Source organism: Bradysia coprophila, unplaced genomic scaffold (assembly GCF_014529535.1).
Source record: "Bradysia coprophila strain Holo2 unplaced genomic scaffold, BU_Bcop_v1 contig_755, whole genome shotgun sequence".
Lineage (NCBI taxonomy): Eukaryota > Metazoa > Arthropoda > Insecta > Diptera > Sciaridae > Bradysia > Bradysia coprophila.
In genome coordinates this window covers 1,294-16,453 of record NW_023503994.1, presented here as the reverse complement: position 1 = coordinate 16,453, position 15,160 = coordinate 1,294, and the positions used below count along the sequence as shown (strand labels likewise).

General features: G+C 34.5%; 3 protein-coding genes across 4 annotated transcripts; 2 read left to right on the top strand and 1 right to left on the bottom strand.

Moving 5' to 3' along the window:
- The first annotated feature begins 1,266 nt into the window (after positions 1–1,266).
- Positions 1,267–2,122, top strand: LOC119084540 (extensin-like). 2 transcript variants are annotated; one of them, XM_037194549.1, is made up of 3 exons: positions 1,267–1,399; positions 1,458–1,868; positions 1,923–2,122. In XM_037194549.1, the coding sequence occupies exons 1-3, from the start codon at positions 1,361–1,363 to the stop codon at positions 2,028–2,030; spliced, it is 558 nt and encodes a 185-aa protein (XP_037050444.1). In that variant the 5' UTR covers positions 1,267–1,360; the 3' UTR covers positions 2,031–2,122. The 2 variants fall into 2 exon arrangements, with proteins under 2 accessions (XP_037050444.1, XP_037050443.1); XM_037194548.1 differs by having other exon boundaries at positions 1,268–1,399; positions 1,458–2,122.
- A 676-nt stretch (positions 2,123–2,798) lies between these two features.
- Positions 2,799–4,380, top strand: LOC119084539 (ketimine reductase mu-crystallin-like). The gene is made up of 5 exons (XM_037194547.1): positions 2,799–2,914; positions 3,053–3,224; positions 3,292–3,617; positions 3,685–3,946; positions 4,007–4,380. The coding sequence occupies exons 1-5, from the start codon at positions 2,906–2,908 to the stop codon at positions 4,270–4,272; spliced, it is 1,035 nt and encodes a 344-aa protein (XP_037050442.1). The 5' UTR covers positions 2,799–2,905; the 3' UTR covers positions 4,273–4,380.
- Positions 4,381–7,645: 3,265 nt separating this feature from the next.
- On the bottom strand, positions 7,646–14,791 carry LOC119084538 (protein dead ringer-like). The gene is made up of 6 exons (XM_037194546.1): positions 14,613–14,791; positions 9,983–10,133; positions 9,729–9,915; positions 9,520–9,664; positions 9,112–9,437; positions 7,646–9,045 (listed from the first exon to the last, which is right to left on the bottom strand). The coding sequence occupies exons 1-6, from the start codon at positions 14,768–14,770 to the stop codon at positions 8,846–8,848; spliced, it is 1,167 nt and encodes a 388-aa protein (XP_037050441.1). The 5' UTR covers positions 14,771–14,791; the 3' UTR covers positions 7,646–8,845.
- Between the last annotated feature and the right edge of the window lie 369 nt (positions 14,792–15,160).

The window sequence follows — 15,160 nt, the reverse complement described above, 5'->3', positions numbered from 1 at the left end:
ACAAAAAAGAATTTTCCGCAAAACGTCGCTTAACTCTGGCCGCAAGCTTAATTCTTATTAGAATTTCCTAATTTGTCGTATTCATACAAAAAAAATTATTGGAGGCTAGTGAGTATAAACTGTTATTTATTCGTATGTATTTAGCCGAACATTTCTTTTTAGAATATTATGAAAAAAAGTCTTGACACTATAAAGCTCTAAAGTAGACAGAGAGCTACAAAAAACATTATTTAAAATGAAACAAGGCTGTATGCTAAAAATATCTAATCCTCAAACTACCTCAGATCAGGGGCATCTAGCAGACGTCCACAGTTGTATAAATTCAAAATTATTGGCATTTCCTGTATAGAATTAGTAGATGGCATCTAAATGACAGAGCTTAAAGTGTTGTTTCCCAGAAGAAAAAAATTTGGTTTTCGTAGACAACTCAGAAATGTAAATTTTATTCGTACGAATTTTTAATTACTGTAAACTTGACTGTAAAGAATAGTTCGTAGAAAACAAAACGATTAATTTCATTTTTGTTTTTAAAAAAGGCAGACTGATTAATTAAAATTTGCCTGTGTAGAGCGATCTACTCTTTTTGCGATGTTATTGTTGTAGTCATCTATTTACCGAAAAACAGATATTACGCAGGTTCAGCTTTAGTGGAGTTCCTAATAGAAATTCAAATTGGTAATTAATATGTTAAGCGACAATTATAAAAAAATTCAAAGATACTTATGGGCAGAGAAAACTTCACAGACAAGTATTTAAACGTTCATATACGAGAAGCAGTACCATTGCGATAGTTCATATTAGAGTCGGATGCGGAAATTCGAAAATGTATTTTAAACATACTTTTGAATTTCCTCATGAAAACTAGCCATGAAATGTGCGTTATTGACGTCGAATGATTCAATTTTTCAAATTTTTAAATATTCAATTTTTTCTGTAAATCTTCTACTCTCTCCTCTGCAATGATTGCTATTACAGTACATTACCTTCGGATTGGACTAGAAACTTTCCACTGGCCAAAATAAAAATTTGGAAGCAGTCACTCTCATTTTTGAACATTTTTTTTCTCGATAATTGATGACATAGATTTTTTTTAATACTCGTTGGCGGTAGGGTGATCATTGTACCATAACTCACTAACCATGTCTACTTTGAAGCTACACAATTCATAATAATGACAAAAACAAAATTGCCGATAATTGATATAAATGTCACACAAATTTAATAAAAATGTTGTTGATTCAACTGTTTCTCAAATTTAAGACGATGACTCGTACTTGTGAAAACTTCGGCTATATAAGACCAATTTTTTATACAATCAACAACATATTTCGAGGAGACGATTAATTGAAAGACGGCTAAAATGTTTTCGATCGTAGCTGTTGTACTGGCTGTAGCACAGGTATAATATATAAAATAATTGATAATAAATTGAAAATAAATGCGAAAATTGGTTTTAGACTGTACTGACGACCCCTGTAGCGCATTATGGTGGCGGCGGTGGTTGGGGTGGTTTTTCCGGAAGAGGATTTTATGGTCCACCAGCATATTATCCACAATCGTATCCATCTTCTTATGCAAGTCCAAGACCTCCACCATTTTATCCACCTGTTGGCCCATATGCTTATTATCCAGCCGTGAATCCAAATCCTTATTATCAAGCTCCAGTTCCGGCTCCATATTCAAATCCCCCACTTGCATCGACTCCTGCACATCCAAATCCGCCACTCCCATCAACTCCTGCACATCCAAATCCTCCACTTCCGGAAACGGGCACAACAACAACTACTACCACTACTGCTGCTGCAAGTACTGAAACAACTACAACAACCGAAGCGACTACAGCAACTGAAGCGACTACAACAACTGAAGCGACCACAGCAACTGAGGCTACTACAACAACCGAAGCGACTACAACAACTGAGGCGACTACGACAACCGAAGCGACTACGACAACCGAAGCGACTACGACAACCGAAGCGACTACAACAACCGAAGCGACTACAACAACTGAAGCAGCCGCTGAACCATAGTCACTAAGCTATGAAATTCGTAAGTACAAATTGCAATGTTGTTAAGCGAAAAATCGTATGTGCAAATAAACTGAAGTATTCCTCAAAAAATATTTACTCGCTTTTCTTCTGTTAACGATAATCGAAATTGTGGGTTTCAGTGTGGAGATGGTCAAAATCGGTCGAGCTCGTAGATATAGTTGCAATATTGCTATTTTAAATAGCATGTATTGGCATGTGATCAAGACTAACATGTTAAGGATGTCTATAATCAAGAATCAATAAAGACTTCCGAATGAAACAGCTATGACTTATAACGAAAAGTATGTTCAAAAAAATGAATTTTAATTAGATTGAAAGAAATGATGAAGTAATAGAATAGCATAGATAGACTCCTTTCAGAGATTTTGTTGATTATGTATTATTAGGAAGTGTATAGCCATAGCAGAGCTGTGGTATAGCCCGAGCAAAGTTTAAGGACAATAATCCACTAGTCAAAAATTCAGTTCCATCAAGGGCGTACTATATATGACGCCATTCAAATAGTTCGTACGCTAAAAAAGGCGATTTTCCGACTCTGCACGCAGTTTTGTATTGGAATCTTGTATGGCAGCAAGCTTTTGTCAGACCCCTTCTACCCCCCAAAAAGAGTGCGCACTATTTCAATGACCCCTAATCTAAACCAAGGCTGTATACTTTGGGGTATACAGCCAAAGTATACAGCCTTGAATCTAAACAACCATATAAAAAAATCAAATAACTTTTGCGTAGTAGCCGGTAATTTTTCGATACCCACGATCTAGCTTTCTCATTTTAGTTCAAAAACTGATCTCCTTTCGACAAGATCACACTTCGATTGCACCGTTCTAAATCGACGATTACACCAAAGAAGAAAGATGAGTGAGGTGGGTTTTACTTCCATTTAAATTCGAATTCTAATTTTTAGACGGAATTCAATTGATTTAGTTTTTTTTTCGCTTTCTCTTTTATTTGAAATTTGAAATTCGAATTCTGCTCCATTAAGCAATTCTGTTTGCATTCAGTGTCGCCCAGCATACATTACCGAAGCAGAAGTTGATAAACTATTGACCTGGCCGGCGGTGTTCGAAGTATGCGTACAAGCACTGCAATCCGTGTGTGAGGAAAAAACCAGTGACTCACAACCATCCTCAATTCAACCAGCACGACCGTTCGCCAATATGAAGCGACGCAATGGTAATTTCTAGTAGAATTTTTGTTTGTTGGCACGGCATAATCATAATACATACCAACTTTGCTGCAGGACTTGCATTTTCAATGCTGGGATATATTGACAACTATCGAATAAAATCCATCGATGCAGACAAAGCGATGGATTCTTTGGGTCACAAGTTGCTAACAGCGTTTCCAAACAACGTTAGCTTACCGAAACCTTTGCCGGTGATCATAGCAACGATTTTTATGCTCGACACTGAAACTGGTAGAATGAAAACTATTATTGAGGCAAATGGCATAACCGGATGGAGAACTGCCGGATTGAGTATGGCATCAACGAAATATCTTTATTTCGATCGAAATGAACAGCATAAAGGCGACAAAGTTCTTGCCATTCTCGGATGTGGTATTCAGGTAATTCGTTCAGGGGAAAAGTACTCAGACGATTTGAATTGGTTTGATTTCCTTCCGTTTTTTATAGGGACGAATTCATGCTATTGGGTTCGGCACAATGTTCGGAATAAGCGAAATTCATTTGTGGAATCGATCCGTGTCCCGGGCCAGCAATTTGAAGAAAGAATTGGATACATTGACCGCATCGTTTAAGAACAAAAATTTGAAGATTTTCGTCCATGAATCCGTTCACGATTGCGTCAAAACGGCTGACATCATCGTCACTGCAACACAATCGACGACTCCGGTACTGTTTGGAAACATGCTAAAGGAAAACGTTCACATCAATGGTAGGGTCATCTGCAAAGTGTAAATTATTGGCAGCGTTAGTAATTCATTTCTATCGACAGCTGTTGGCGCATCATTTGTTAATCATCATTCCGAACTCGATGCCACAGTCTACGAAAGCAGCAAACTTTACGTGGATAGTTATACTGGCGCTAAGACTGAACTGAAAGCGCTGAATTGTCCCGTTGAAGCTGAAGTTGGGGAAATCATTAATAAGAGTAAAGTGCTCACGAAACATCCCCGCACTATCTACCATGCGTTGGGAATGGCCGTGTCGGATGTAGCTGTGGCACAGATTGCCGAAACGCTTTATCACAAAAATAAGTAGAAGCGAAAAAATGTCTGAAACTATCTTTGGTGACTGAAATGCTTTAAATTTGTAGTATCATCATTCGAGCGCAGCATTTGAAATAAATTTAATTTGGTTTCACGTTTAGGTAATGTTGATTGTCTTCTAAACATGCTGTTTCATAGACGATACTAAGAGTTAGCAGATACTCTTTTCGTTATCATTTTTCGATTTCTTTATTGATTCCAAAGTCGAATTAACTTAAATGAATGATCTAGTCTGAACGAACTACATTTCTATAATATTGAATTGTTCACAATATCCACGGTTTCGATCTGTCTATTCTCAGAACAGATCAAACGAAAACCCTTCAACAATAACCAGAATCGTTTTGAAGACCGAATGTTGTGTTGTGTGTTGCATTATTTTGCGGACTACGTGTACATGCAACTTCACCCACTGCACCACATCCTCCACTGTCCCCAACTCCTGGCGGTGTTCACGAAACTTCAGAAACACTATTAAATGACTTGTTTTCATTATTTGAAAAAGCACTTATTGATTATGGGGCAGCACATACCGATTTCGATTTACGCTTAATACAATACTATAGTGGCAAAAAATCAGTCCGTTGCTTGTACAATTTATGACCTAATTGTTGAATTGGAAAATGGGGAAAAGCAAATCACAGAATATGTTGCTAAAATTGTCCAAGAAGTAGATAGAAAACTAGCCGAAATTATGCTTAGCCCGGAATGAAAAACAATAGTTTAAGAATCACAGTTTTTGTGGTTCGATTAGTTCTGAAAACTTATAAACCTTAACAGGAAAAGTTCTGCTCCTAGCAACACACAGATAATAGAGCCTTTTACTTGTCAGTCCGTGTGATGTACAAAATTTGTGTCTATCACAAACTATTGTCATCAACCCATGGGCAACAAGAATATTTTAGAAAGAGAAAGAAACTGAAATGAGAATCGTCGTGGTGTTATTGTTGATTGACGATCCATTGTAGTTCCTTATATAGGACGTTTGGAATCACGTCCCACCGCTGTAATCAGAAAACTACATGGACGTCCAGTGTTTAGCAGTCAGCAGCAGTGTGATAATCAGTATTAGAGGGGCCGTGCCTGTTTTTTTTACGTTGCGATTTAACAACGGACCAAATGTAACACTGGTACTCACCCTCAGCGCGAGGCTATTAATACTAAACCGAGTCAAAAAAAATAAACAAACAGAGCAAACATCTCTTCCCTTACCCAATTTGATCACGTGAAGTGAAAAATAGTGAAGCAAAGACGCTGTTTCGACCTCGGGATTCAGTGGTGGTTCACTGATCCCTTCCCAAGACAGCAGTATACTTTCAGTTGAACGAACCTCGAAAGTTTACAAGAACAAGTTCATCTTCAGATGGAAAATCGGGAACTGCTGTGAAAACACCCAACCAAGCGCAGGAAGAAAACCAGAAAAATTCATTCAAACAGAATCAACAAACAAATTTAATAAACAAACGAACCTAACTATAAACTCACACCAAATTTCATATCGTTCTTCCCATGCATTGAGGCCAGGTCGTATTTCATCAAATTTCCCAACCATTGGGACAAATTCTCTAATTCTTTTAACAATGTGTTGTTAATGAAGTGCGTTGCTCCTAGACATTTTGTCGAGAAAAATTGACAAAGGTCACGCTAGTATTGTACGCAAAACTAAAATCTCAATCTCACATCTATAGATCTCTTTTCACATAATAAGATACGTTCGATACCGTTCGATGCAAGGAACATCTTCTCACATTCATTCGAGTAAAATGGACTGATGACCAAGAAGACTTTGGCTTTTTGTAGCAATAAAAGGAATTATCATCTGAATAAAATGTGTTGGACCATTTTGATTGTAAATAACATTGTTTTCTTTCGAAACTGTCGGGTCTGTGGTAGAATTATGGCGGATTGAGCCATTTTTTTTGTACTTGAAAAACAAAAAAACGGTTAAACCTGTTACAGACTGTCAGTAATTGTGTCTCACAATGATGAAATGAGATGAGAACAAAGGAAAATGTTAAGAAAGTCAAACTGTTGGACCAAAACCGTAATGAATTGGAGACCACCAATGACACGACCAATGGGCTATGGGCAGACCACCAGAAAGATGGACGAAATCGAAATTATTTTTTGGGTCTATTGCTTCCATATTACCATATTACCCAGAGCTTGTGATTATTTTTGTCATCGTTATCGATAACAGATGAATAGCAACACCAGCTGTTTGTTTTAATATTTTTTTTTTATTTTTTTTATTTTTATGACAATTTTATGATTAATTTCTTTTTCATGAAAATTTTCTTGTATACAAATAACAAACTGTGAGCTAATTATAAGAAATTAAAAAAAAAATGTGTGGAACAAAATATATAATTCAAAGCTAACCGATTGAATGAAGAATTTGGCCAAAATAATTTTTTGATTTTTGTTTATCTTTGTCTCTACTACTATGGTTTGATGGGTGAATTGTTAAATTGTTTTGTTCTACTAAATCTAAAAAAATAATATTTTTTAATTACTATAATTAACAAAAACAGTCTTTTTGGCAAAAAAAAAATTTAAATATTTAATGTTTAACTTTAAACTACACATAATTATCTTATCGGTTGTATCATTAACTCTACTATATCGATACTGTCACATTTTCGTCAACACATAAATATCGAATGGAACATAAGGAAAGTTTAGCTTTTGACGCTTTTGGATTAGATGAGACGAAAGTTTTCTTATTCGAAAAACGTTTTCTGCGGTACAGTTTGCATTCCATTTTGTGTATTTCTTTAGATTCCACTAAATAAAGTCAAAATAAAATGAGTTTTTGCTATCGCAAGTAGAAGAAGGAATGACTCAAGGTCATCAAAATATAGTTATAAAAAAAGAAGAAAATTTTGAACGAAGGAAGAGATTAGAATGATGTCTGTTTATAAAATGAGCTTACTACAGAATCATTTTCTCGGTTTTGAGAATATTCATGGTTATATATTCACCTCTCAGAAACGGCCCATCGAAATACAATGATTAAATCTGTCTCTTAATTTGTTCAAAGTATCGCCTGGAATTTGTTAAAAAAAATGTTTCTTTTCATTTCTTTGTACATTTTGTTTGTATAACCAGTCAGAGGTCATTGTTTGTTACATCGATAACAGATGACTAAACCTTTTCTGAAAGACTAAAAAAGCCAAGAAAAAAGAAGAAAAATGCTACACCCGTCCCATTCGATATAAAAACCCTAAATAATGACAATCGTTATCGCTTAACACAAATTTTCTCTTTAGATCTACACTAAGTATATATTCAATTTACACAACTAATTTAGTTTCTAAACCACACGCACAATTCTAATTGAATTCTTTTATTTATTTAATTTTTTTAATAATTCTTTTTCTTTCACTTTTCATTTGTATTATTATATTGCAGCGATGACTTTTGTTCTTGAATAAATCTTCTTGTTTTTAAAGAATTTTACAAATTAAAAATATTTTCCACTTTAATTTATCCATTGGTTTTTTAACTAAATAATTTATGCATCTCGGTCTCACAATATAAATTTAGTTTTTTAAACACAAAAAAATCAATTTTTACAGCCTATTTTTGAAGTGAGTTTTTGTTTCTCATTTAAGTTTAATTTTTGGAAATCATTTTTGAACAAATTTGCATTTACGTTTCCGAAGTCAAAGTTTTCCTTTACTATCATAGATTGTACCTCTAAGTATTATGAAAACGGCAAGCGTGTCGCAATCATCTGTTAACTTCTTTTGTTCAAAGCATAGGCTAGTGTATGATCACTGATCACATACATTTTTCCATAGAAGATCTAACCTGAGGTCATAGTGCACTTTAGTCTTGACAACAAATGATTAGCCGTTTCAGAGAAATGACGACATGAACATGATTTGATTCACCAATTCGTCATGTTTCGATTTTGAAGCAAGGAAGTAAATTTAGAGAAAAAACTGGATAAGTTCTTACAACATGCCTAAGGACTCGAAGGACTAGGACCAACAGGGAACAAAATGGAAACCGTTACAATTTGCACTGAGAGTTACTAAATATTGTGCAATATCCTTAGTTCGAAGTATCCTGACTTTTTAGGGTGTCTTTGTGAATGAATTTAAACTTCCACAGGCGGTAGTCATATGTCATTAGATCGGTTATCGAATCTATTACTTCTTGATAACCAATAATATGGCCGTCCGTAACAGGTAAACTAAATTGGGTTGCCTGTGACATTTTATTTCGTAAGAAAAAATGACACAGAAGATCTTTTTAATAAGGTTTGGAGTGAATCAAATTTGCAAAAAAAAAAATCTTAAAAATTGAAAATGACGAAATCTGATTTCCAGCGAGGCCAATCGACCGAAGAACTAATTAATTAATAAATTTCAATTTTATTAGAAAAAAAACTTGGGGTCAGTCGCTAACGACACGATTGCGTATTATTTTCAACATTCAATTGATGAAATCAAAAAGTCGTCTATTTTTAAACGAAACATTCCAACTGTATGCTACGTATAAAATGTTCAAGTAGATTGTCCACAAAATTAAATGTTCTCCCGAAATTGGCAAAATTACGATGATACGAGTGGCCGAGCAACTCGGTTCGTTTCTCTTTCATCGATCGGATTGTGACTGCTATTTGGATTGGTTTTCGTCGGCGTTGAAGCATTCGTCGAATTTGTGGTTGGATTTGCAAATAGCACGCCCTCATATTGAACTCCATTCAATTCCATTGTCACAACCAATTGTTGCTCGCCGTTAGCTGCATTGCCTGCAAATACATATCGATACATTCAATCGTTTCTGTCGTTTCCATGCGAACAGTTGATTCACTTACCGCGACTAGTTATTTTGAATTGCATTCCCGACAGTACAGTCGTCGTCGAACCTGACGATATGTTAGAAATGCCATTGCGGATCGGTGAGGATGAATGAGCGGGATCGTCGGAAACGTCATGATCATTCATTGGCGTTCTAGACCGGTCGTCGTGGTGCATCGACGACGAATTGTGTCTTTGCAATGACTTATCGATGGGCACGGCACGTTTCTGCGGTGGCTCGCACGGAATATCTCTGTCTCTTTCATGGTAATCGCTCGATCGTTCACGTTCTCGTTTAACGTTAGGAATGTGTGGTGGAGATTCAGCTAGGTTTAGTGCCTCTCTGAAAGCGAATTAAAATTGATTTTTCGTTAGAATCTGGTGTTCTGAAAGGAATATCCAATATTTGGTCAAACGTTCTGTACCTTTGTGGTTCATGGTTCGGCGGACTTATTGTATTTATTGAAACTGGTGGGCTTGTGTTATTATTGTACATCGACCAAAGGGCCACTCTTGACATTTCCAATGCATTTAATGCATCCCGTTGCAACAATTCAGGACTTTGGGAACCTAAAGCGAAAAGGAAATGAATCAATCGGATGCCAATATGAATGTAACAATCTTCATGACGTACGTCTTGGCTCTTTCGGTTGAAACATTTTTATGTATTCAATCATACGCTGTTCGATGTCGTGTGGTACTACATTTGCCATCTGTCCAAGCGGTGGTCCGCCCATCATACGATGGTGTGAATTTGGTGCGTTGCCGTGAGTGACTAATGATAAGGGTGACATTTGCTGCAGACCAGTGGGTGACCGTTGCTGCAGAAGATTGAAGTTTTCGATTAAAGAAATTTATCTTTTAGCAAAATTCAATTTAAATAATTACCATTTGTAGTTGTCCCTGCATTTGTTGATCAAATTGACCGTAGCTGGATCTGCGACCTTCACGTCGATTGCCGTCAATAGCCGCTTGGAGTTCAGCAGGAGTACTTAAATTTTTCTTTTCACACTCATATGGGTACAGGTACTTCATATATCTGGAAGGGAAAGGACATTTTTTTAATTTTAAGTATTCTTTGAGAGTTTACAGCAAAAACATTAATCAAAATTTTATGGGGATCTCATTGTTGCGTTCCTAAAAAAACATTTAATTCTTACAGTTAGAGGAAGTAAAAATTCAGCATGAGTTTGATTCAGCTATTTATCAGCTGATCCACACATACAATCAAAACTGTTTATACTTTATACTGTTGAAGCTGCTACACTGACTGTATTGGCTTCCGTTTATTTAATCTTCAATTAAAGGCAAGACAATCGTAGTATAATCCTTGAATCTTTTACTGATAATATTCAAAGTTTCACAGTGCTTTCTTTTCCATGTGGGCAATATGGGCAATTCCTCTTGTCCCTAAAAAAAAAGGGACGACCGAAAAAGTTTTTTTGCGTCACATAGAGAATAAATACGCGCTTAGCAATACATTGAAATTTGCCATTGGCGCCAAAAAAACTAAAGAGATCAGTGTTGATACAAAATCTTTTACTTCATTTGTGTTAACAATAATGTTTGCATGTAAAACGCGTAGGTCATTGTGTATATTGTTGTTGTTGCTATCGATAAAACAGATGTTAAAAATGCATGAACGTCTTGAAAGGCAAGAAACAAATGCCTTAATTAAAAGAGGTGTGTCTTATAGCCCAGCAGCGATAAAACAATATTTTTATACAACAGAAAGTAGAAATTATAATTTCATAACATGAACAACAATAACGAAATTTAATAAGAAAAATTAATTAACATCAAACAAAACCATCAATTTAGACATTTTAATGGCTGAAAAATCTAATAAAAATATTATTTTAATTTAAAAAATATTTGTATCCACCAGTCGTTCGTTCGTTCGTCTGTGTAGGTAAGTTTGAACGAAATGCAAAAATAAAATAATTCTTGCAACAATTTAATTTTTATTCGCTTTTTGTTGTTTAATGGTAATGTTCCATTAGGTTATTATTTTAATACACGCCAACCGAACCGAAATAAAAAGAAAAATCAAAGAAAACAACTGAATACACGTCCAACCATCGGAATATAAAAATGGTCGTTTTATATTCCAGAAAATATGAAATAATAAAAATGCATAAAAGCACGCATATATACATATGTACCATGCGCGGCCCTTTAACATTAGCCAAACGGATAAATCTAGCTCAGTATACACACATAATATGCATTTATTCAACTATACAAAGCTTGAAAAATTTATTTATTATATTGATGTTTTGAGTGATACTTTGATTTACAGCACTGTAACACCGCCCCTTCATTTTGTTAAATAAATTTTTTTTTGCATCTATGATGATGCCCTTAAGATGATCTCCGACCAGGCATTTTTATATGCATGTCTTTTTTCTTGTGCAAAACGATTTTATAAACTTTATTTGAACCGTTTTAATATCGCCAGGCCACACCGTTCCATTATGTTGGCAATTCTTATGTTTTATGCATTACATGAATTATGTCGGTGGTAAGATTGATGGAAATATTTTTACTGCAATTCACGAAGACATAGGAACTATAAATTCCAATTGAAATCAAATTAAATAATTTGATTGGTAAGTATAAATGATAATGGTGATGTGGAACGTATGGGTCAGTACGTAGTAATTCGAGCTTAAAATCCTTATGCACAAAGACTCGAAACGACTGAATATAAGAGCTTAGCAATTCAGTAGTAGGCCATTTCATCTGATAACAACATCGACGATACAACAGAAATTAAGCTCTAGCTAATTTGGTCGTACATTGCTAAATTCATGTAAGAACTAACGAAGTACAAGAGCTGATATCAAACGATAGGCAGTACTTTGAACAAAAGAAGTAACAGATTTAATGATTTTATGGCTATACGCTTGTAGTTTTCAAAATGTTAACATGAAATCAATAGAATTAGAATAATTTTCAACTGAACATCAACATAATATTTTAGGATAATGATCACCAATAGTTTCAGGAGTAGATGCTTTACTGATTAACGCTCTAGCCTCGATCATATCTATATGTTTTTTCGCAACAGCTTAATGAAAATATGAATAAATGGACCACCTGCAATGAAGATCATTGCAATCCAATGTCTGCTTTTTATTGGTCTACTTGACTTCTTTCGCGAATAATACCGTTTATTAGAATAAATGTGTGTGAAGTTCATGTGTTCCTTGCATTCTTTCCCGAAAACGAATCGAAATTCAAATTAGTTTAAAAAAATTAATTTAAAAAATTCTGTTTCGCATTCTTTGATTCGCACCATTTTACGACACGTTAACAGGTGTTCAGCGATACACATATTTTCCTGTTGTAAACACACAAAAAAAAGCGTATGCCAAAGAAAGTTTTATTACCATTCTTGATGCATTTAAATTTCCATGAAACTGTATTGGAGTTCCGCACTTAAGAAGAAGAAGAAGGGCGAGGTTTAATTTCAGTATAATTGGCCGAAATTTAAATATTAAAAATAAAGTCAATTAAATTTAAATTTCCATTCGCCAATGCAGTGCCGACAATGGTAAATCCAAAAAAATGTTTAAACATTAAATCAAAAGGCAATTTTGTGCAGCTGAATACTTGTAACAAAAGCCGACTAATGTGTGCTAAAAATTATTATTATTTGCATTACGCTGTCGTTAATTTCACATTCAATTTTATTTTATAGTCAAAGTGGTTTCGATTAATACAATAAACTTTGGTTCGTAGATGCATAAGCAGATTTTTCGTAGCATAAAGTATATTGTGCTGATGGGGGCTGTCGGTTTAGCCAAATTATTGATATGTAGATGTACAAGAATTATTCCGGCAGACGAAAACCGCTACCAAATTCTAATAAATTCTAGTTACAAACGGCAAGCGAATCGCTATATTATCATTGAAATTACTCCTTTTATCTGTCTAGAACGATAATCTCGAGCTTATCCCTCTAGGGAGTTTTTGTTTATCTCGATATATCTGTTCTCGACAGATAAAATATGATATGCACCTATTGCCAAACTGTTATTTTGACGTGTAGGCATTATGGCCCACGCCTTCGGCTAGGGCAATAATGTCCTACACGTCAAAATACCAATTTTGGCAACAGGTGCATAATATATATTATTTAAAGTATCGCTTAGGATATTATGGAATGCTTCGTTTGTTTTAACTGCGATGTAAGACCAGCCAGAGCTTGTCGCTTGATCGACAATGTTAGATTTGTCACATAATTATTTTGTGTGAATAAATTCAAGTGACTTTGAAGTTTAACGACTTCTGGCAAAGTCATGCCAGTCATAAACGCTTTGTTCACATATCTTAATTATCATTAAAATTCTTTGTAATTAATAAATGAGCAGGTAGTGTGAATAAAGAGAGCTGAACCGATATAATGAAATATGTACACCTTGCCTTGGTGTAAATGAGAAAACAGTCAAGTTATCTAAATATGATAGATACGGAGAGCTGTAGCTTGTGATTTTTCCATTTCAATCAAAACGAACGTGTTTTTTCTTCCACTTTAATCAGTAGATTTTTGTGTTAAATCCCAGCAATAATTATTACAATGAGTTCATCGACAGATTTACTAAATCAATAATTTAATACACAAAATTAGCTGTTAATAATGAAATACGGTTCTCTTGCTGGCTGAAATATATTAACCGAAAAACCCTGATATTTCTTGATATTAAAAAAATCCGATAAACCATTAAATCCGTATGTTCTTCATATCGAACGATAATAATTAGGTGTGAATTCAATTAATGAATGGAAAGTTTAAAAGATTTTTATTATTTCTTCTAGAAATAAATTTTCATAAAAATGCGTAAATCAATCTCGGCAAATGTAAATATTAAAATGAAATGAATAAACCTATTCGGAATCAAAGATGTGGAATATTGTATAGACATTGTAACAACTCATTAATGGTTCGTGTATATGTTTATGTAAATTATTTATCCATTGGATGGTTCAAACTGCATATGCTGTATAATTGGTTGTTCAAATATAGACGCAAATGCAAACAGAACTGTAAAAGAGGGAATCAATTTTTTTCTACCATTTTTTTTGTACCTCTTCGTCTTTAATAATTAAATATTCCATAAAGTGCGGTATATAAATGAAATTTAAATAAAGAATAAATTAAATTGTTGATTTGTTTACATAAATAAATTTCAGTTATAATATTGAGTATCCATAACTCGAATTACATCGACGATAAATTCACAACTAGGACTACAACACTGTATGCAACTAACTGCAGTGGGGTTTATTGACATTATGCAGATTCATTCATGCACCAAAACTCAACAAATCAATTGATGATTTCTAGCAATTAGACCCGTTCGTTGTGCCATTGATCAATTATCAATGCGGAAGCACGGTTTCACAAAAATGAACGGTGTGTCTCTATATATCTTTAATATTGTGTCTTCTTCGAAGTCTCCAATGCAAACAGACGTCCCCCATAAATTCATTTAATTTAATTTTTACTTACTGTGTTCGTAGCGTGAATGCTGCACTCGTTATACTGGATGGTAGATGTAGTCCTTTGATAATTTCTTGCCACAATTTCTTGTTAATGACATCGACTAATCCACCACGAGCTATTACCAAATTGTACAGTTCATACAAGTCTAAAACTGACTTGGCCATTATCGGAAGACGATTGATTGGCGATCCTGTAATGAATATAAATATCAACGTGGTCAATATACATCGTCAATGTTATAAAATTTATAAATTTAAAATAGATTTGTTTGTTTGTGGTGAGTGTATATATACGGTATTGTTACGCTGTGCAAGGAATTGAATAAGAAAGAATTGAATGAACAATATTTTATTTTTATATTAACACAAAAAGCGTTGTTATGCATGACGCAAATAATTTTTTTCTTCATCCATTTTTCAAAGTCATTTCAGATTACGTTTCGTTCGCATATGACCGGTGTTAGATTATAAAATAAAATTTATGAGAAATCATAAATAAAATTGAATTCACTCGGACATTTTGATAAACGCTCTATTTCGTCGTCCCATAAACTG